Here is a 21,329-nt window from a genome sequence, read left to right as displayed (position 1 = left end):
TATACAAACTTCCAAATAGTTCAAGATGTGACCCTTGTTTTATATGCTTACAAACTTGAGAAAACTAATTATCAATATCATTAAAGTTAATATCAGTTAATTGTGCTGAAATGATTATATTATCAAGTTTTTCAGATGGGATAAAATACCATATCATTAATTATATAACATCATTTAAAAATATGTTCACTCATTTTATTTCATTGGGTCCGCCAAATAATCTTGTAAACATGGAACATTACAGTACTGATTTATTGCAGGCCACAAAGCTATATACTTGTCAAATCAAATTTGAGATGCCAAGTTATATCTTCAGACTCAAAATCTATATTTGTTTTCCACCGCATTATTTAAAATATCAACACTCTTAAATTTCAAACCAAAACAATGTTTTATGGGCAAAGACTGAATGGATTAAAAGGTTTTTCTGCTGGAAGAAAAAAGATAAAATAAATGATTCAAGTAGCTTCTCGGTGTAGGTGGAAGGACAGTCAGTGGTAGTCAATTCAATCCTTTGGTTCGTGGAAAACTTTCCTTGAAAAAGTGCAATTCCAACAATGAGTATGTATGTAGATGTGGATGAGACCATTGTGTTCTTAATAAAACAAACCTACAATATATCTCAGTTGGGTTTTTTTTAAGTTTTTTATGATTTTTATTTGTAAAGGTTAAATGTCTTACTATAGAATATGGGGAAACACAAAGTAGTTCAAGAAAAAAAAATTACTCGGAGTCTCATAATTTAACCACAGCGCTACTAATATCTTGGCATATTCAAGATTAATCATTTTGGACAGCACACTGTACCCCATGACTATATTAACGTATATAGCTATGATTTAATAAAAAAAAAATCAATCATTTTGAAAGTAGGATACTACTCAATGTTTTATGTGCTTTGGTTATACAGCTATACAAAGTAAAAATATTTTTGAAGTATATGCCTTAATATAAAAATGCTTATGTTGACTAATGTAGAAAACATACCAAAAAAGGGCAAAAGAAAAAAAAATGGCCAAAATTCCACTGTCAAAATATAACCAACGACATGTCTGTGCATTTTTAATGATCTTTTATTCATTTTTGAAATTTTCTAATGTTCAAAGTGATCATGCTGATTTTAAATCTAATTAGCACACTGTTCAAGGCATACCTATAAAAAGGACAGACGTGTCTGGTGTCAGATGTGAATTCTGTTAGGCAGTTTGTTAGTCATCCAATTTGACATAGACCAGATAATTCAGTCTTGGTTTTAAACCTACATACTTTCTTTACCTACCCTTCTATATACTCAGAGGACAATCAAGGTGATGTTTTTTTACGTATATATTTTTGTAGATTCAACATGTACTTTTTAATAGCAATTTCTCTAGATCACTTTTAGTCATGCTAAAAAGAATGTAATAAAGGTTTAGCAATTTTAAGAAGTACTGCAATAGAATAGTAAAACTTTTTTGTTTGAATTGTTGATCAGATAAGGGAAGAGATTTCTATGTTTGACAAGAAATACATTATTAGAACCAAGAAGAATCAGAGGAGGACCATTAATTGCAGATTATAATTCGATTGCATTTCTGTAGTTCATGACCAAACCACCTAATGGAAGATTTGCTGGTCTTTTAAAACTATAATACTCTCATTATTTAGATATTTATTTTGGTTACTTTTATTATAAATTTAAGTGATGCCTTAGTAATTGTTTTACTAACAGAGTGGATTTGAGCCCATATCTGACCTAGAATTTCTATATTTTCATGAAAGGAACATCTTGGGTGGTGCCTGTGGCTCAGAGAGTAGGGTGCTGGTCCCATATACCGAAGGTGGTGGGTTCAAACCCAGCCCTGGACAAATTGCAACAAAAAAATAGCCGGGCACCTTGGCGGGCACCTAAAGCCCAAGAGCTGGAGGTTGCTGTGAGCTGTGATGCTACAGCACTCTACGGAGGGCAACAAAGGGAGATTCTGTCTCTATTAAAAAAAAAAAAAGAAAGGACCATCTTAAAAAGAAAATATCATTCTTTTAAGGAAAGAACATCTTCTTTTAAAGAAAGAGTATCTTTCCTTTTAAGATGTTGCATTTAAAATAATTTGCCTAGGTAAAAACACTTGAATCATAACATTTTTTCTTAAAATACACTAATTTTGTTTCCCTTACCTTTTGACATTTAATTATGCAAATGATATGATTAGTGCTTACATTTTTTTCTTTATGAGTAAGTCATTTTTCATTTTTATTTGTTTCAATCATTTTTAAACATATTCAGATGCTATTGAGGGGAACATGACCACCTTTTCATTGGATTTGCTTGTAACGTAATGAACTCTTTATTTTTTCAGAGTTTTTATTTTCTCTGCTATAAATACTACAGTTTTTCACCCCAGAAATATTTATTAGACTGCATCTTAATTGTCTTATAAATATATTTTGATCTCTTTTTAATTTTTTTTATTTACCTTAATAGGGAGATTTTTGTGTATGTACTTCACGTTGTCAATTTAATTTTCAGCTGTCTTCTCATTCTAGGCAAGGCTGAGATCAGGCACGCAATCGATTTTAGGTGATTGTTTCAACGAGGTTAAAAAAAAATTAATGTCCCTGAGAACCTTCTGGCTCTTGTTTAGAATCTTTTCTAATTTAGGAGGAGGAACTCACCTGTGTCCTAAAATCCCTAAAAAAGGAATATAAGTGGCCTCCCCAGAATGTGTGCTGACTCATAACCAATCTCTGCCAGCAGAGAAATGGCCTACAACAGTGTCCCCTCCTCCCACAGGATATAGTCCAAGACCCGAGGGAATGCCTGAAACTGTGAGTAGTACCAGACCATACGTATATGTATGTGTGTGTGTGTACTATGATTTTTTCTATACTGTACACACATATTTTTGATAAAGTTTAATTTATGAGTTAGACATAGTAAGAGAGAAACAACAATACTTAACAATAAAATAGAACAATTATAACAATATACTGTAATGAAAGTTGTGTGAGTATGGTCTCTCTCCCCCAATATCTTACTGTGCTGTATCACAGGTAATCAAAACAGCAGAAAGCAAAGCTGTGGATAAGGGAGAACTAGTAACACTCCCATTGGCCTGAGGGGGAGGCACTTGAAGACTACCACCCTGTTGAAGAGGGTCCGTTCTCACAAGAGAAAGGGGATTTCTTTTGTCAGAGACAGAGGAAATAATCAAGCTATATAATAAAACACACATGCCACTTTGGTAACCCAGACTATATTGCTTTCTACTGAAAATGTTAAACGGTTTCCAATTTCCTTCGGAGAATATTTCCAGAGTTATGAATTATACCTCTGAATCATCAGGATCTCAATTGTTTTTCAATATTTATTACTGTTCCCATTTCCCCCCTGCTTACTTATCCTGGATAAGAGACAAAACTATCCCCATTCAACATCAATGAAGGAATGTGGTTTCTCTCTTTATCTTAATCTATGGTGTACTTAGTTGCTACATGCAAACCTTTTGTATGTCTAAGTGTGAGGTGCCCAGGTCTCTTTACAATACATAGCCAACTTTAATTGATTATTGCTCTATAATCTGGAGATAAGTTTCTAAACCAGTATCATGTCTTCAGATTTTCTCACCTAACGGAGCCCGTATGAACATGTATTTCTGCCTCCATTTACTGGTATAAAACACAACTTTTAGAGTACAATGTATAACCACCAGATTACCCTGCATCATGCCTCAATAATGATATTAGTTTTGCAGTGTATGATGTAGAAAGAAAGAACTGGAGGATTGGCAGGAGAATGTATTCTATACTTCACAAAATCCCACACCTATACAGCTGACAAATTCTCTATTTCTCTTACAGTCACACAGCTTAGGTCTCTGAAACAGGCTTTACACAGCTACACTTTTTCCACTTAATAATGTTCTGTGTAATGAAACAAATTATGAATACACTACCAAAAATTTTCTCCATTACTCACATATTTATTTTAACTAGATTCTAATATTAATTTGTCATTGATATGGATTCTCAGTATTCTGAATTTTTATGTTTCTTCCTGCATTTAAGAAATTGAAAGATGTTCTCTCACATGTTGGTAGGCAAATCCTATTTTAAAGTATAAGTGTGTTTTAAATGTAGTTTGTACAGTATACAATTTCTACCTTCTTTTCCATCACTTATTTACTATTTGGATATACTGTCAGTAAACACACTGGACATATAAAAATGTAAACAAGGTACAATTGTATTTGCTTATTTTTAAAAAATTAATTAATTTTCATTTTGAAGTCATATGGTTTCTTAAGACAAAAGAGAATATGCATAATGATAGAAAAAGCCAGGTTATACAAATATAAATTTTCTTGAGTCAAGGTCACAATGCAAGCAAAAAGCAAATTCCCAAGTTTGACAATTACCACCAAGATGAGGTAACCCATGCTTTGTTCCATCTTTGGCAGAACAAGATAAAATAGCTGTTATAAAACCAAATACTAGGACATGAGATAAAATTTTAATAAATTTTCAAAAAACTATGAGCATACTAACTTGTAAGATTAGAGTAATAGATCTACAAACACAAAGGGAGTTTACATTTGCCCACAAACATTTTTCCATGAACATCCATAAGGTACACAGGTGACAAGGCAGCACACAAGAGAAAATCTTCACATTGAAAGAGTAGGAGGTAATCAGCTAAGACTGGGATGTGGGCACCAACCACCATGTAATTTCCCAGACTTCTGTCCCCTATTGAAACAAGAGCCTTAACCAGCAGAGAGAAGGGAAGAAAGTGGACCCAGAACTAGAGGGCAGGCAATCTAGGAACGAGGCTTAAGTAAAATTTTCTACATATGAGGGAGAAGCAGGAAGTCCTCTTGCAAATAAGATCTTGCACTAGTGGAAAGATGAAGTCTACTTGGGGAGGGACAGGAGTCTCTCTTGCACCCATGACCCACTGCAAATATGAAGACAAGTGTGGCTGCCAAGAGAAGGAGGGAAAGAAAGATGCACTGGAAAAACTCACCACAAGGCTTAACACGAAGGCTGGGCAAGAAAAATAGTTGAACCCTCCACCCCATTCCTAACCCCAACCATAAGAGTAGAGCCAACCAACAAGTATAAGGTGTCTACCAGTGTGAGAGAGAGCGACGTGTGGGGAGAACCCCTTCTGTGGTACAGGCAAGTAGGAAATGCTGAGAGCTGAGGCTGGCGCGAGATTAAGAAAGCCCACAGCACCACAGGTTCTCAGTGAAAGCAACTGCAACAACAAAAATCCCTGAGTAACTCCTGAACATATTTACTCATCAGAAGAAAGCTATTCGTTTGCAGAAATAAAGTCTTATTTTTTCTCAGTCTTTACTGTTCTTCCACACCTGTTTTCATGAAATGAGGAGGTAATGGCATCAGACAGAGATCACCGAGGTTTTGGAACTAGCAGATAGGGCCTTGGAAACACTCTGCTGATCACATTACAGAATCTAGCTGAAGGTGGAGAACATGCCTGAAGCAACGGGGAAATTCAGATCCCTGGTAGAAATGATAAGATGAAAATCTCATGAAAATGCTTGAAGTTTCTACTTTAGAAGATGGCAAGATGAATAATGTCTTCAATGAGCTCATCAGCAGGTTAACATAGACAAAACAGCAAACATGACAACAGGGCAATAAAAATTATCCCAACTAAAATGCAAAGAAAAAACAATGGGTGTGTGGAAGTGGGGGCGGGGGGAGAACCAGGACAGATCATCCAAAAGCTATAAGGAAAAATAGAATTGTACTGAAATCTCAGAAAAGAAATAAAGAGAAAATGGAGCATAATAAATATTTAAAGATATAATGTCTGATGATATTCTAGAAAGAAATATTTAAAAAGACCAAAAAGTCTGGATCTAATAAATTCAGGATTATGAGGAAATAAAATCAGGATAAAATTAATATATAATTATGACAGAAGTCTAAGCAATTCAGGTAACCAAAAAGAAAAAAAATCAAAATACCAATAAGTTTGCCAAATGGAATAAATTATTAACATGTTGTTAAAAAGTCATTCCAGGCTTATTTGTGAATTTATGGGGTTTTTAAAAGGATTTTCAATATTTTAAATTCATTTTTGAAATTAAAATAAACTTCCTGGAGGAATTATTATTATTATCTTACTTGGTCCTCTGGCCTGAGAGTTCTGGTGTCCTTAGAATCTTAGATTTTAGGATAAGTAGAAATTGAGAGAATAATCCTATTTCCATTGGCCTGAGCATTAGGTACCAATCGACGTCCTCATATATTCAGTGTTAAAAATTAAATTTCAATACGTCTGATAGTTACAGAATAAATGCTAAATACCTGTACATTACCAGACTTGAATTTTACACACACACACACATATGCATAATATTGTTATAAAATATTTTAAGGAACAATTCCAGGTTTTAAAAGAGATTAGTGATTCTCAGCTACTAGTTCAAAGGAAGACTGATAAAGCACAATTCTAATACTCCATGCCTATCTCTGCCTTTTCCTTAATATAAGCAGTTTTGATTATTAGATAATCTCTCAGTTCCCCTTTCCCTCCTGGCTAGAATAGTTATTCTATTGAATTTAGATATTTACTCTCCACAGTATAATTTAGAAAACTTATTTAGAATAAAAGATGTTGATCTTGTACTTCACTGTGTCAGTGGAAACCCAAGTGGCTTGTTTCCAAATATTTTATACCTAAAATCTTTGCCAGTTCAAATTCAAATTACAATACTGATCATGTTCCCCTTTAAGACCAGGCTAACACCCTAAAGAAAATTGATATGTCCAGATATAGGAAAAACATCTTAAACTCAATCTATCATTAAATTAAACAACAGCAACAATAGCAGTGTATATAGAAAACACAGTATCCAAATAAAATTAAATAAATAACAAAAGTATACATGATGCCACGCATTATGTTATTGTGTGTAATTGGTGGAATGTGACAGCAATAAACAGTAAGTATTTTTTTAAGTTATTCATCTCATAAAGGAGACTAGTGGTTGCCTAGGGCTGAGGGAACAAGGGAGGGTGGAAAATGGCTGATAATTAATAAGGGTGGGCAAAAATATTCTAAAATTGTTTATGGTGATCATCATATAACTTCATATCTATGCTGAAACCATTTAAAGTTATCTGGTTGAACTTAATGTATATAGATTATAAATCAGTCAAACTGTTTGAAAAATAAATAAACAAGAAAAGTGCTAATAGTGACTATTAAGAGAAAAATGAATGAATTAAAAGATATGTTTCTAAATAAACGTATTAAATTAATAAAAAAATACAAAAGTACATCTAAATCTTAGTTCTTTTGGGTGGTGATTATCAAGGCTGAGAAAGACAGTTATTCGTTCAGTCATCTGTATTTCCCCACAGTAAGTAGGAGGACATCTTACACATAGCCCAGACATCTACCTAAAATCGGCTGATGCATACTATACTTAAAAACTAATGGCTTTTAAAAAAAATTAAGTTTATTATAAATTATTATTTTATTATTGCCAAAATAAAAAGAGTGAAATTTTGTTGATAAACAGATTTAAATTAAAACTAAATAATTTATGGGTTTTAATAAAAATAAATAAATTGGTATTTACCAAATAAAAGTGTATGCACCTGTGGTTATATATGTAAATTTATGTTTGGATCTATTTACCTACTTGTTAGAATGTATAGACAAAGAAAAATTAAGTACTGATATTATGAAGTTTGGTACATATTTGTGTGTGTGTATAGATGCATATCAACTATTTAAATCATACATATTATTACATATAGATACATTTTTAAATTTAAAATGTGTTTCATTTAGATAAAATTTTATTCCAAGAACCTCTGGACACTAGGTGTCACCAGAGTAAAGCAAAAATTGTGAATAGATTTAAAAAAAAAAAAAAAAGAACAAGATTGAAATGTGCTAGAATTACATCCAAGGGAAAATATATAACAGCGTTTTGTTAAAGATTCTGCATGTTCCTTATTTTTAGGATTTATAACTCAAACATTTAGATTCATACCAGAAAGAAATGTCACAAAGGGCCTGAACTTAAATGGGACTGATGATTCCTGCTATCCACCTCTAAGTCAAGGGAGAAATCAAATACTAGTTTTTGCTGATTCAGCAGACCTGTAAGAAAGCTGGATTTCTTGTTAGAAGTCAAGCCCACTGAAACTGCTGCAGGCCAGCTGGCACATTAAGAATCTGTCCTTTCCTCTCAAATAGCCAGGGGCCTGGATCCGCGTGGGGAGCTGCTGGTAAGATGATCTCCAGGAGCTGTTCCTTGCTTATAAGCAAAACATACTCTATGACACCCATAAGAACAGTCTGAAGTCACTGTAGCCAGCCTGGACCTGAAAACTTTTAGGCATGAGGACCTAGGCATTGCCTCTGACTTTTTACTTACACTACATTTTCAACAACTAACGTGTGGGTTTTAAACTTTAAGTCTTTTATTCAGGATTATGGGTGCCATGGTAACCAGAGAGCTGTTACAGACAACAAAAAGGACTTACTTAAAAAGCTCATTTCTGTCGATGGCTCTGTTGGTTTGAGGGTCAATTGCATAGACTGTCAGGTCACATTTGGTGTAATCTTCTAGAGAAAAGGCATCTCCATGCCGGCGAGCACCGATGGACTCCACCACAACCTTGGCACCAGGAATTTGCTCCTGAACGTAGCGATCCAAAATCCTATGAATCAAACAAAGTACAAACATGACATTCTGACGAGCTTGCCAGGCCACAGGAAAAAAATCACCCTCAACTTGCAATGACATTTAATAAAAGAAAATAATGACAACCTGGTTTTTATTAATGTTTACTGAATATAAACCCTTGAAAAAATTCTCTATATGATTGCAATATTTAGCTCCCAATGATGCTGGAAGCTGAATAAGTAGAAAGAGGTCATCGCCCATGTCCTATTTACGTTTGGACTTTTTGAATTTATGATACCATTTCAGCTTTTAAGTGGCTCATGGGAAATGCCAACTACACTGTACAAATAAAGCTGTCTGTACTTTATGGGAGTCATGGACTCTTAGAACTCTTGACTTCATAGGGTGGTTGTCATAAATTACACTTCCCAGCAGGGTTTGTGATACATGCCACATAGCTATATGTAAGGTGTAGGACAAGGATGTCGGTTTTCCTAAGAGTATAAAAATACTTAGAGCAGTATAGCAATGGGAGATGTAGAGATATTTTGCAATGGAAGGTTTACTATGTAAAGACAAAAATATGGTATGCAAATCTCAGATGCCATACATATAGGTGAATACAATTAAACAGTATCCCATCTTGTATAGAATCATTTTCCTTCAATAAAAAATGAACCAGTGTGAACTAATACCTGGAAAATGTATTGTTTTGAATTGTATAACTGTATAATTATATCACAGATAATAGCTATATAAATATTTCTTGTATTTCTGCAAATATGAATTTCCTTAATGTCCTATTTCTTATTAAAACTGTATATGATTAACCCTGTAGATAAACATTAGAATGCATATTATTAAATGTTCCTATAAATTTAAAGGCAGGTAAATTTTGATTTATGTAAACTATACAGGAAAAATGCTGTAAAATTTCTTTATAGATTAGATGCTCCTTTTGGAATCTATACTTTTAAGGTATTTTGGGAAGTAAATGGTAACATATTCTAAAGTTTTTGATACAAGAGAAATTCACCTTGCTTCTGATGACAAAATTGACCCACTTTCAGCTCTGTTAAAAATGTGTTGCCTTAAGAATCGGGTATGTGCTTGGTTTGCCCTTCTTACAAAAACAATGACAATACTAGACATCAGAGGAAATGACTATCTCAGGGCATGCCAGGGGACACTGCCAATGGTAGTGACATGTTTGGTTGTTTAAGTTTTTATACATCAGCACAGATGAGGGCTGTCTTCCTGAAATACTAGTTATTTCCTTTTTTCTCACCAACCCATGCCAACTGGTTTCTCTTTCTATTTCTTTTCTATGAGATCCTTGAAGAATACAGAAAAGATGGTGTAGATAAAAGGAATAAATTCACTTAGCAAATACCAGTTAATAATCGAATGGAGTTTCTCTGGGAACCTGAAAAGAATGGATGTGCTGGGAAACACAGGTTTAATATCATTCAGCCTGTGTTTTAGGATTCTCCTGAGAGACTTCTGCTCACTTAACAAAAATAAGTGAGGCCTCAAAGTCAAACCACATTATCCTCTTGACATTTTGTAGGAGGCATAAAAAGGAATAATAGAGCATTGAAGAGCACAGAGGTTGGCCTTCCCTTTCCAATTCCTTTATTTATCAATTGCATCAACTTAGACAAGTGATTTTCAGCGTGCACAGTCTCAGTTCCCTTAAATAGAAAACTAAGGGTTTCATCTACGACATGGGGTTGTGTGTGCATGAAATTTAGAGCTTTAACACAAATCGTTGCACAGTTGTTAGCACATAGTAACCATTCTATTAAAATGATTATTATTTTTATTAATATTTATTTGGCTTAAACCATTGTATTAATAAGCTTCCTTCTCACCTCTAATTCATTCAAGACGTTTAATCAATTTATTGAATTTTTAAGAAAGCATATTTCTTACTAGTATTATTCACAAATCAAAAAGCGAACAAATGTTAAGTACACGGGTCAATACAATATGCATACAGAAAGTAGGCAGCTATTTGTTTAAATACATCATATTTATGACTCTGATGCATTTAGGGGTTGTTTGGATATGTTCCGAGGATATGCTTCACGTGTGTATAAATTAACAGGATGCTGCTCTACAATGAAGAAACATGTCAATTGAGCCTCTGTCTTTTTCTATATTTCAGTACAATATTGTAGAATCATATATGACTACAAATTAGATGTGTAATGAAATATGACTGTACTAATCCCTTCATGGTAGTAGGGAATCATAAATCAAAGAAGTCTAAGAATAAATGATGCCATTTAAGGCATGCCACAATGGCTTCTCCCTGAACATTTTCTTCTTGAACTTTTAGATATATTTTGGGATAAGTTATATTTTATGATGAAGAGAAATGTGTCATAATCTGTATTTCTCCGGCATCTTTTTCTAACGAATATATTTAAAACTAAATGTAATATTTTTTAAGTGAGAATACATATTGTAAAATATATCTTTCCACTTATCATCTATGTTAGACTAAGGATTTTTTATCTATATTTTCATTACATATTTGTATGCAGATTTCATGACGTGTGTGTGTATAGAGAGATGTGTAATGATGTTTATCTATGGTAACTTGTTATATTTATATTATAATTTATATTATAAAAGCACACACAAACATATCAACAGAAATGTCTGTAACAATGTTTATATACTACTTAGGAATGGGTGGTAAAATTTTGAGTTTACTTTTTTATAACTTTCTCCTTTACATGTCACTTGAATTTTTTATAATGGGCATAATAAAAACAATATAGTCATATGTTTTTAAAACTCATTAACTCCCTATTTCCTTTTCTCCAACATTTTTTAGAGAAAAAGTCTTCATATAAATCTATATTTTCATAGTTTGAAAATGTAGAAGTTGGACTAAGAGCTGACTGATAATATTATAAGAATACTTAGGTATGTGTTAAGTAGGAATTTTTCATTCATTCATTCATTCATTAACAAGGTAATTATTGAATACCTATCATGGGCCAGACACTTATTTTATTTTATTAGACAGAGTCTCACCTTGTCACCTTCAGTAGAGTGCTGTAGTATCATAGCTCACAGCAACTTCAAACTCTTAGGCTCAAGCGATTATCTTGCCTCAGCCTCCCAAGTAGCTAGGATTATAGGCACCACAACAATGTTCAACTCTTTTTAGAGACAAGGTCTCACTCTGGCTCAGGATGGTCTCCAACCTGTAAGCTCAAGCAATCCACTGCCTCGACTTCCCAGAGAGCTAGGCTTACAGGCATGAGCTACCACGCCCAGCCTGAGACACTATTTTAAACACAGGCAACAAATCAGTGAACAAAACAAGAGTCTCTCACATTACAGAATTTACACTCTAATTGGACGAGACAAAGAATGGATAATGGAACAATAAAATTGGTAAGAGTGTTCAGAAAAAGCATGTTTTATTGTGTTTTTTTTCTGAGACCAAGTCTCGCTCTGTTGCCCTGGGTAGAGTGCCATGGTATCATTGTTCACAAAAAACCTCAAACTCTTGGGCTCAAGTGATTCTTTCTCCACAGTCTACCAAGCTAGGACTATAGGCGCCTGCTGAAAAGCCCAGCTATTTTTTCTATTTTTAGGATACACAAGGTTTTGCTCTTGCTCAGGCTGGTCTCAAACAATCCACCTGGCTTGGCCTCCCAGAATGCTAGGATTACAATCATGAGTCACGATGCCCAACACAGAAAAATCATATTTATTTTTAGCAAGAGCTTTAGGGAACAACATGTAATGTGATAATGAGGAAAGAGTGTTCTAGGAAAAGGGAATGAATTGCTAACTGCTTGTGCTAACGTTCTGATACCACTGGGGCCAAAGAAGATCACACAAGGACTTTTAGGATTGTAAGGGCATTACCATTTGTTCTGAGTGAAATAAGGATCTATCCCTGGGTGTAAAATATTGAAGTGATATGATCTGCGTTTAAAAGCACAATGGCCACTGTGCTGTGATTAGGAGCTGAGAGCAGATATAGGAAAACAAGTAAATAAAGAGTTTAAGAAGATGAAGGATTTATTAAATGCTCAACCTACTCAATAATTTAGAGAAAGAGAAGCAGCAACCTAACCTGTATATTAATTAGCCCATATATTAGCCATATATGAATCATATAATATAGTTCTATTATATGCACTGTTATGCTTAAATATGAACCCACTTGCAAGCCATATAAATCTTACAAGATAAACCAAGAAACACAATATTTAATCGAACACAAACATATATTAATTATACATTGACCTTGATAAATGCTGGCTTTTCGTGGTTCCCCATTTTAAAATAGGAACTTTTAAAATAGTCAACTTTTATAGATCATTTTTATGTTTCAAAAAACATAAAGGAGAGACTAAAGCCTACAGATCAATTTAGAATGCACTATTATCTTCCTCGAAGTGTGTACCTAGATGTACATGATTTTAAGGTAGGACAAATCTTTTCAGAGTACAAGCTGCTTTTTCCTATTGAATATGAGGCAAAGATGCCTTCTGTGCTTTGTCTTACATATCTTGAATTGTCTGAATTGCTTCCTTATCACACCCAGTGTTTTGTATTTGAGGAAACATTTTCATGGTGACAGTGCTATAATGATAGTGTATATAATATATTATTAAAGCTGGTTAACATTTCAAGGAAAGTGGAAGTAATTTATACCATTTGGTACTGTATACAGTTTGGTGATACTTTAGGTCTATAATGTGGAGAATGTGCATTGTAATGCAAAACAATAAAAATAACAAAGCTGGAAGTATTTATTGAATTCCATAAAATGCCCGGAGAATGGGGAATTTTCCACTGTGACCACATGCGTCGTGGTTCTCACAGATGTCCCTTCTTTCACTTGACTTTGTCATCCATCTGTTCCTCTGTTGCTTCTCTTGATGCCATCCCAGACTACTCAAACAATGGCTGTTACCAATAATCCTTCTGTTCTGAAAACTAGTGGAATTTCCACCTACCTTCTTCTGCTAAAGTCCCATGACACCATTTCTGCTCCCTTTCTCCAACATTCTGATAAGACTTCCCAGAAGAAAACAGAGGAAAGTTTTCTGACATGAGGCTGTGCAGAAGATGTTTGGATATGACACGAAAAGCACTGGCAATAAAAGCAAAAATAGATGGCCTGGCCCTAAAGAAACTGAAACACTTCTGCGCAGCAAAGGAAAGATCAACAGTAAAAACACACCCGATGGAATGAGAGAAAATATTTGCAAAACATGTATCTAATAATAAATTGATTCCCAAAATATATAAGAAACTACTTCCACAACCTTTTAGCTCCCTCCCCTCACAGAAGAATTGCTTGGGGGAATCTGCCTAGTTTAAAAATTAATCTAAAAACTGGATCTAGACTGTTCTTTTGAGTTTAGATAGGAGGTAGTACCTGTATTTTATAATTTCATAACTGCTGAGTGGTTTGATATTGCATTTAAAAATGCCAATTTTTTGTGGGCCTCTAATGGAGTAGTGCTAGCTGAACACAAAATAAGGAAACACATATTTGAAGCATGTCAACTAATGTGTTCCTGGAAAACTGAGATTTTGATTTGGATCAGACACTCTTTTCCACCTAAATTTTAGGTGAATTTTACCTATGCCCTGCGTTCCTGGAAAACAGCTATGGTTAAGAAGTACTCCATCCTTTTTTGTTTGGGAAACTGCTAAGTGCAGAGGACTATGCTTCCTCTATGATGTAAATAAGGCTCATGACTCCTGTTTACCCAGGAGAAAGAAAGACACCAATCCTCAAATTTCTATTCTTTGCCTCAAGAGCAATTAATTGAACTGTTCTGTACCCACTAATCAATGAAATCCAAATACCTGTTAACCAAACTTCGGTTAAACTGATTTTCTTCTGTGCCCTTGACGTTGATCTAGCCCTAGCCTAAGACTCCATTAAGCCCGTCTTTAAAACATCTTTTGGAATAGGCTATTGTCAGAGCATAAACTCTGAGCTACTGTTCAATCCTCCCTCTTGCCCGCACCCCATTCTGGTTTACTTCTCCCTTATAAAAGCTCTTATCTTCCCAATTCTCTCAGTCAAGGAATTTTTCCTATCACAACAGTTCCCCTCCCCTTATGCAGGATCTTTCTTGCCTCTTTTACAACAATACTTCAGAATGAATTTTCTCCCCTCCTCAATTTTTTATTTGACATATAGTACAGGCAGACAGCTAATGAAAATTTTTGCATACTCATCTTTGTTATTCTACGTGTTATCAACCATGGAAGGTGATAGTCAAAGGACATTTAGCAAAGTATATATGAAAGAAAATAATACACATTATTCCTTATCTTATTTTTACTGTGTTATGAACTTAAGGTTTACACCTCACTCAGATTTATATGTTGAAGCCCTATATATAGTATAGCTATATTTGGACATGAGGTCTCTAAGGCAGTAATTAAGGTTGAATAAAGGGTGATCCAATAAGATTAATGGCTTTATAACAATAGATACCAGAGAGCTCTCTTGCTTCCTCTCCATATGCATAAAGAGGTCATGTGAACATATAATGAGAGGGCAGCCATCAGCAGGAGAGGTTCAGACCTCTCCATCAGAGGAGAGTTCTTACCAGACACCAACCTTGCAGGCACCTTGAGCTTCTGAACCATGAGAAAATAAATTTCTGTTGTTTGAACCACGCAGTCAGTGATATTTTTGTAATGATAACCCAACCAACAAAGGTGCTCTATGATATAGCTAAGATAAAGCGAAAAGGTCTCAAAATCTCCAATCATATTTGCCATTATTTTGTTAGCTAATATCTGTGAATTTTGGTCAGCACTGCTTAATTATAAAAAAAAAATCTTTTCAACCAAATTGTGAAATAATATGCAATATAAAAAAGCTTTATTTATTTTTTTGCCACAAGGAATGATAATAACAAATGAAGTGTAATCGATCAAAGTTGTTTTTCCTTCCCATTTGCCAATGAAGTGCCATCCTGTGTCCTGCCTACTGACTGGGAAACAAAAGCCACAGTGCAACTTTTATCAGTTGTTTCCATGTTGGATAAAATTACATGTTTAGGACTGTGGTATCTATACCGTAGCAATCGTATTAAATCCTCATAAAAGACATAACGAGAAGATATTGATGAAAAGCATTAATAATCTTATTTTACATGTGGATGTGTGGATTTTTCCCTTACCAGTGTTCATGTTCTTTTCTGAATGGCATTCTGATTCTGATTTGAGGAATTAACTTTGTCTCTAACAGTCACGTTTCATGTAACTTTAATTAGGGGCATCAATGTGCCCTAGCCCCATGCTAGAAAAACTCTCTTTGACCCATACTAACCCTTTTTTCTCTGTGAAATTTCATTCTTACGTCAAAGACAAAAGAGTTTAAAACAGGTGGAATCCACCCACATACCCACATAAGGGGCAACATCCTCACCAGACTCCTACTGTATAGAAAACTATTCCTGATGCTTCCCTGGCCTCCAGAGCAGCCTTTGTCTATAATTACTCTAGTTTTTCATTCTGTTGATGATAACATAAGCTCCCAGTTATCTTCCAATACATTATCTTTGCTGAAGTGACTATCTCTCAATTTCTAGCACATTAGCACTAATATCATGCATATTTTCACCTTAAGGTGCCGCTGTGCCAATGCACTAATCATTGCTCTAATTATTTCACAACAGTGACATTTGTTGGATTGTTCTAATCTCTAGTCTAATCTGTTTTTGTAATACAATTAATCACATATTTTGAATTCTGCTTAGAGCTGAAGTATTATTACTGAGTTTTATAGAAATATGTAGTCAGGATAATTCAGATTTGTTATATAAATTTTCCCTGGACCATAATTGCCAAAACTCAGAAACAACCAAACTATCTTTACACAGGTGAATGAATAAACAGTGGCACATCTAGATAATGGAATATTCAATGCTAAAAATAAATGAACTATCAAGCCATGAAAAGACAAGGAGTAATGTTAAGCTATTACTAAGTAAAGGGGGTACATCTGGAAAGGCTGCACTCTGTATGGTTCCCTACATTGACTACCTCTTTTTCTTGTCCTAATTTTCATAGACAGAGCATGTACCACATGTACGTATTAGTTGGCCTGCTTCCTTATGTTGACCACCTCCATACGTTGATCAGTTAATTATAGCCAACTTACAGAGATTCTACTGTATAGACATTCTGAAAAAGGCAAAATTAGGATGCTACTAAAAGAACCCAGAGTGGGTTCATTATAAAAGGGTGACTTTGGTCCACTTGTACTCTCTTTTTCTTTCCCTTTCTTGCTCCATAACTAAGAAAAGTTAATTTGCACAAGATATTTTTCTTCTTAGGTTTTGGCTTATCACTTGTACCCATGCAGACATCATGACATACAAAATATTTTTAACCAAGAGCATTCATTCAACATGTTGAAAATTCAATACTATTCATCACCATGTACACAAAAAAGAAGGTGTTGGTTGACTACATTTCTTGCATGGTTCCAAGTTGCTTTCCTATCAGTATTTTAGTGCTATTTAGTATTATTAGCATTACAAAGATTTAGCCAGACAGAAAAGTAAGAACATAATTATTGCATTTACTTAAAAAGAATTACAATGCTGGATTAGGATGTCACCAAAACATGGCAGAATACAAAGTAACTCACTCATATTCCCCCTTAGAAACAAGGATTCTTCACCCACCACCGTCAAAAGTCTCTCCAGAGGCACTTGAGGACTCAGGGAGGAGTTAGGAAATGCTGGTGAAGGCCACGAGGGTTATTTTGAGTGTGCAGGCAGACAACAAGTTGGCTAATACGCTCCACAGAGCTTGATTTGGGGTTCAAGCTCAGAAAAGGCCTATTCCTCCTGAGGCTTGGCTACAACCCTGTTTGGCCTTGAGCCTACACTCAAAACCATTTGCCAAGGCCTTGAGCCTACACTCAAAACCATCAGCACATATGAGTGCCTCGGTGGACTCTAATCTGCTTCCTGACGTCAATATCAGCCATGAACCTGAAATTTGCCCAAAGACACTGTTCTGGTCTTCCTTAGCTAAGATCCTAAATAAGAGCCACTTGCTTAAGAACTCAAAGGAGATTTTCCTATATTACATATTCTGGTTGTCTGAGAATCCCTAACAAACCCTCCAACCTCTGTCCTATACCAGATCCCAGTGGGGCGAGTCTTAGCTCTAGATTCTATTGCTGCAGTTGAAGATCTACTCCATTTGTGGTGAGACCTGCTGAGAAGAATGCCCGTCTGAGTCACTGATCAGTCCCCTGGACTTTATGTTACTGGCCAGCATTCCCACTTAGCCCCAATACCCTCCTTAGATTTGGTCAGTTCCATCAGGCTGGAAATCCAGATGGACCTTGGAGCTCTTCCTCAACTTGTGGCAGATCTGGGCTTAAAGCATCCTCTGGTGCTGAGATGGCTGCAGCAGGCACAAGCATAGGGACATAACAATTGGTAGACTTAGAGAATTTGGAAGGCCCACTGAAGGACAGGCACAAATAAATCCACATTATAAAGACTAAAATGACTACCTAATCACTCAATGTGCAGAAATCATCATACCTCCAAAAGCATCAAGAATGTTTAGTAAAATATGACCTCACCAGATGGACAAAATAAGAAACAAGGAACAAACTATCATACAACTATTTCAAAAAGCGTGACAAACTTCTATGAAACACAGAGAACCAATTCAGAAATTTATCACAAAAAGTTAACAATGAGATTAAAATAATAAAAAAGTCAAACAGGAAATCCTATGGCTGAAAAAAATAATAAATGAAATGAAAAATGCAATAGAGAGCATCAACAAAGGTATTGATCAAAGAATAAAGAATCAGTGAGGTTGAAAATGTGTATAATTCTTATATATCAATTTAAAACATCCAAAAAGAAAGAGTTTTGGTGATGCCAAAAATTTCCCTGAATCTAAACTCTTGGTAGCGATATATTTATTAAAATACAAGTAGTACATACAAATATATCGCAGAATAAGACAAACTTTCTAAAAACAAAGAGCTAGCTGTGATTGACCTGCTAAGAAGTGAATGATGTGCTAATGAGTTAGGATAATAATTATAATTATTGGATAAATATTAGATTTTAATTTAGGCTTTTATTGTTCCATTCTCACCTAAATGCTTTATAATATACTCATGATATTTATACAATTATTCATATTTAGAAAAAGTTGTAAAAATTAAAAACTTTTAAGGAAATACTTTAATAGAGTTAATTACAAATTTTATGGAATCCTATTCTTGTGTGCTACTACAAGCTAATGTATCCCCAATGTAAAAAGATTCATCTAAATGATTTCCTTAGAATAAAGATATACACCTTGTAAGGCATATTCAATTGAAACATTTTTCCCATGTGGATGGCCTTTCTTTTTTATCACAGACTAGGGTGTCAAAAAACAACTGGATCCCTTAACTTATTCTTCAAACAAGTTATTTTTGGTAGATGCTTTTAAATTTTAATTTACAGCATCACTTTATCCAGTTATCTACATATGCATCTTTAATTAGTTTTAACTATAAATTATATTATAAAAAAGTAAAGTGTAAGGTCTTTACTGAAACAATTTTATAGCTAAGACAAGTATTTACTCCTGGCTGCCTTAGCATTTCTTAACACTAGAATTATCATAGCTGCCCTCTTCTCGATTATCTATTTATCTGTAGAAATGAACCAAATTAAAATTACCATTTGGTGAGAATATCTGGTCTTGCATGCTACCAAGAAAAAAAAAAAAAGCATTGGATTTTTAATTAGGTTTGCCTCCGAAGAAGCAAAGTAGGAGAGGGATAGTCTGCTACTATCTGATGGACGTAGATTAAAATGAACCCTCGACTACTAGCTCTCTGGGCCTTTGTGGAATCAAACTCTCAAAGTTTTAAGGAACTTATTTGTATAAGGGGGAACAGTAATAATATCTACCTTCAAAGATTCTCTACAAAGAAATTAATGAGATAACATTCATTATGTGAACAAAACCCAACAAATACGAAGAGTGCCATAAATGTTAGCTATTCTGATGGTTGCAGAAACTATTCCATTGCATGACTATAAACCTTACTTGGCCTTTTATTGAAGTAAATGGCTAATACACATAGTTAACTAGTAACATAGGGGGGTCCACTCCAGGTATTTATCAATATTTTCATCAAAAGCCTGGCTAAAAGAATCAACAGGCATTGCAGATGGCTAGAGGACTACAGTTCCTGATATTCTGACCCTTTCCATGACATCCTAAAAGATAGAACTAGTCACCCTTTATCTAGAATCACACTCAGAAATAGTTCTTTTCTCCCCAAATGATTTGGTTTTATGAGGTTTGTAACTGATTCTGGGTTTGCCGTTGTTGTTTGCATCTTAACTTACATGTTTCCACCTTTTGCTTTGGCCCTAAGAAGTTGAAAGTCACATTGGTGACCACTCTGTACAGATTCTACAGGGATTTGAAGCAATTGTCATTACTTACTTTCACTTTCACCTCTTTTTTATTTCTTTCTCCTCTGTTTCCGACATTTTTCAGAACTCATTTTCAATTCTCCTATCTTGTTTTGCTGTTTATCCTTATAAACTCCTAAATTCTCTTTGCCATAAGGCGGACTACACAAATAATTCAATTTAGCCTCAAAGACACCTTAGATATAAATGAGAGCATCTAACATAGCATTTTTGACTTTGCTGATACAAACAGAATTTTCTCAGATAAACATGTTTAATTTACTCCTCACATAAAAAACCAGCAGCACAGAGAAAGGTAATGTGTGAATAAATTGATGAAGATTAAGAGAAGCAGCAAATATATGATTAAGAGAATAAAAGAATTGACTCTTGTTAAGGGGGATAACCTCCCAGGGAAGAGCTATATTTATCTTGTACACTGGGTGCAATGTGTTATGAAAATAAAAAGTATTTTACAAAACTTCTAAATTAAAAGCATAAAACGTGATGATGCTGTATTACTCCTTCCATTTAAACTGTATGGAAAATGAAAGAAAGGAGAAAGAGAGAGTGAGAAGGACAATTCATTAACAAATAAATAAATGTCCACTATATATTTTGGCAGTCTATAAAGCAACTGTGACTTAAAGGTTTTATTAAAACAATATATAATTAGGTACTCATTTTCACACTGTGACTGTTCTCTAATTACTTTTTATGTGGCACAGACAAAAGCTCTGAAAACTAAACGGAACTCAATTATGTGACATTTAAAGAGAGAAAACAGATTATAATACTAAGATATCCCATTCTCTCTTTTGGCTTTTCTCTTCAATTTCTATGTTCTTTGGATGAAAAAAATTTGTAAAATAAAAGGCTGGAAAGTTTTTTTCTCATTTATTTTTAGGAATGGGTTTCACTTTTGAATATGCCTAACAACTTCCCCTCAAGGAATAGGAACAAAATATACTGGTTTCAACTATTTTCTCTCCATTACATTTTACTTTTTATATTTCAAAGCACAAAAGTTAAAATGAAAATATTAGAGATAATATATTGGTATCTTCATTATAATCACTCCTTGTGAATAAATTTATTTTTCTTGTCTTCAATCTATTTCAGTCTATACTTAAATCAATCTATTTTCTTAAACTAAGTATTTGTCCCCCCATTTCTTTTTTTTTTTTTTTTTTTTTTT

General features: G+C 34.3%; 1 protein-coding gene across 16 annotated transcripts in view; it reads right to left on the bottom strand.

Annotated features, from left to right (window-relative positions):
• PCDH15 (protocadherin related 15) overlaps positions 1 to 21,329 on the bottom strand; it is a 691,874-nt gene that overhangs the window by 24,505 nt on the left and 646,040 nt on the right. For all 16 annotated transcript variants that reach the window (XM_003783651.1, XM_003783650.1, XM_023509543.1 and 13 more), the window contains one exon: positions 8,515 to 8,691. In XM_003783651.1, the coding sequence (XP_003783699.1) occupies positions 8,515 to 8,691 (177 nt within the window). The remainder of the gene's footprint in view (positions 1 to 8,514; positions 8,692 to 21,329) is intronic.

The sequence above is a fragment of the Otolemur garnettii genome, unplaced genomic scaffold (assembly GCF_000181295.1).
Source record: "Otolemur garnettii isolate 467f Iridium unplaced genomic scaffold, OtoGar3 scaffold00008, whole genome shotgun sequence".
Classification (NCBI taxonomy): Eukaryota; Metazoa; Chordata; class Mammalia; order Primates; family Galagidae; genus Otolemur; species Otolemur garnettii.
The sequence above is the reverse complement of the archived record's forward strand: the minus strand, read 5'-3'. Positions and strand labels throughout refer to the sequence as shown.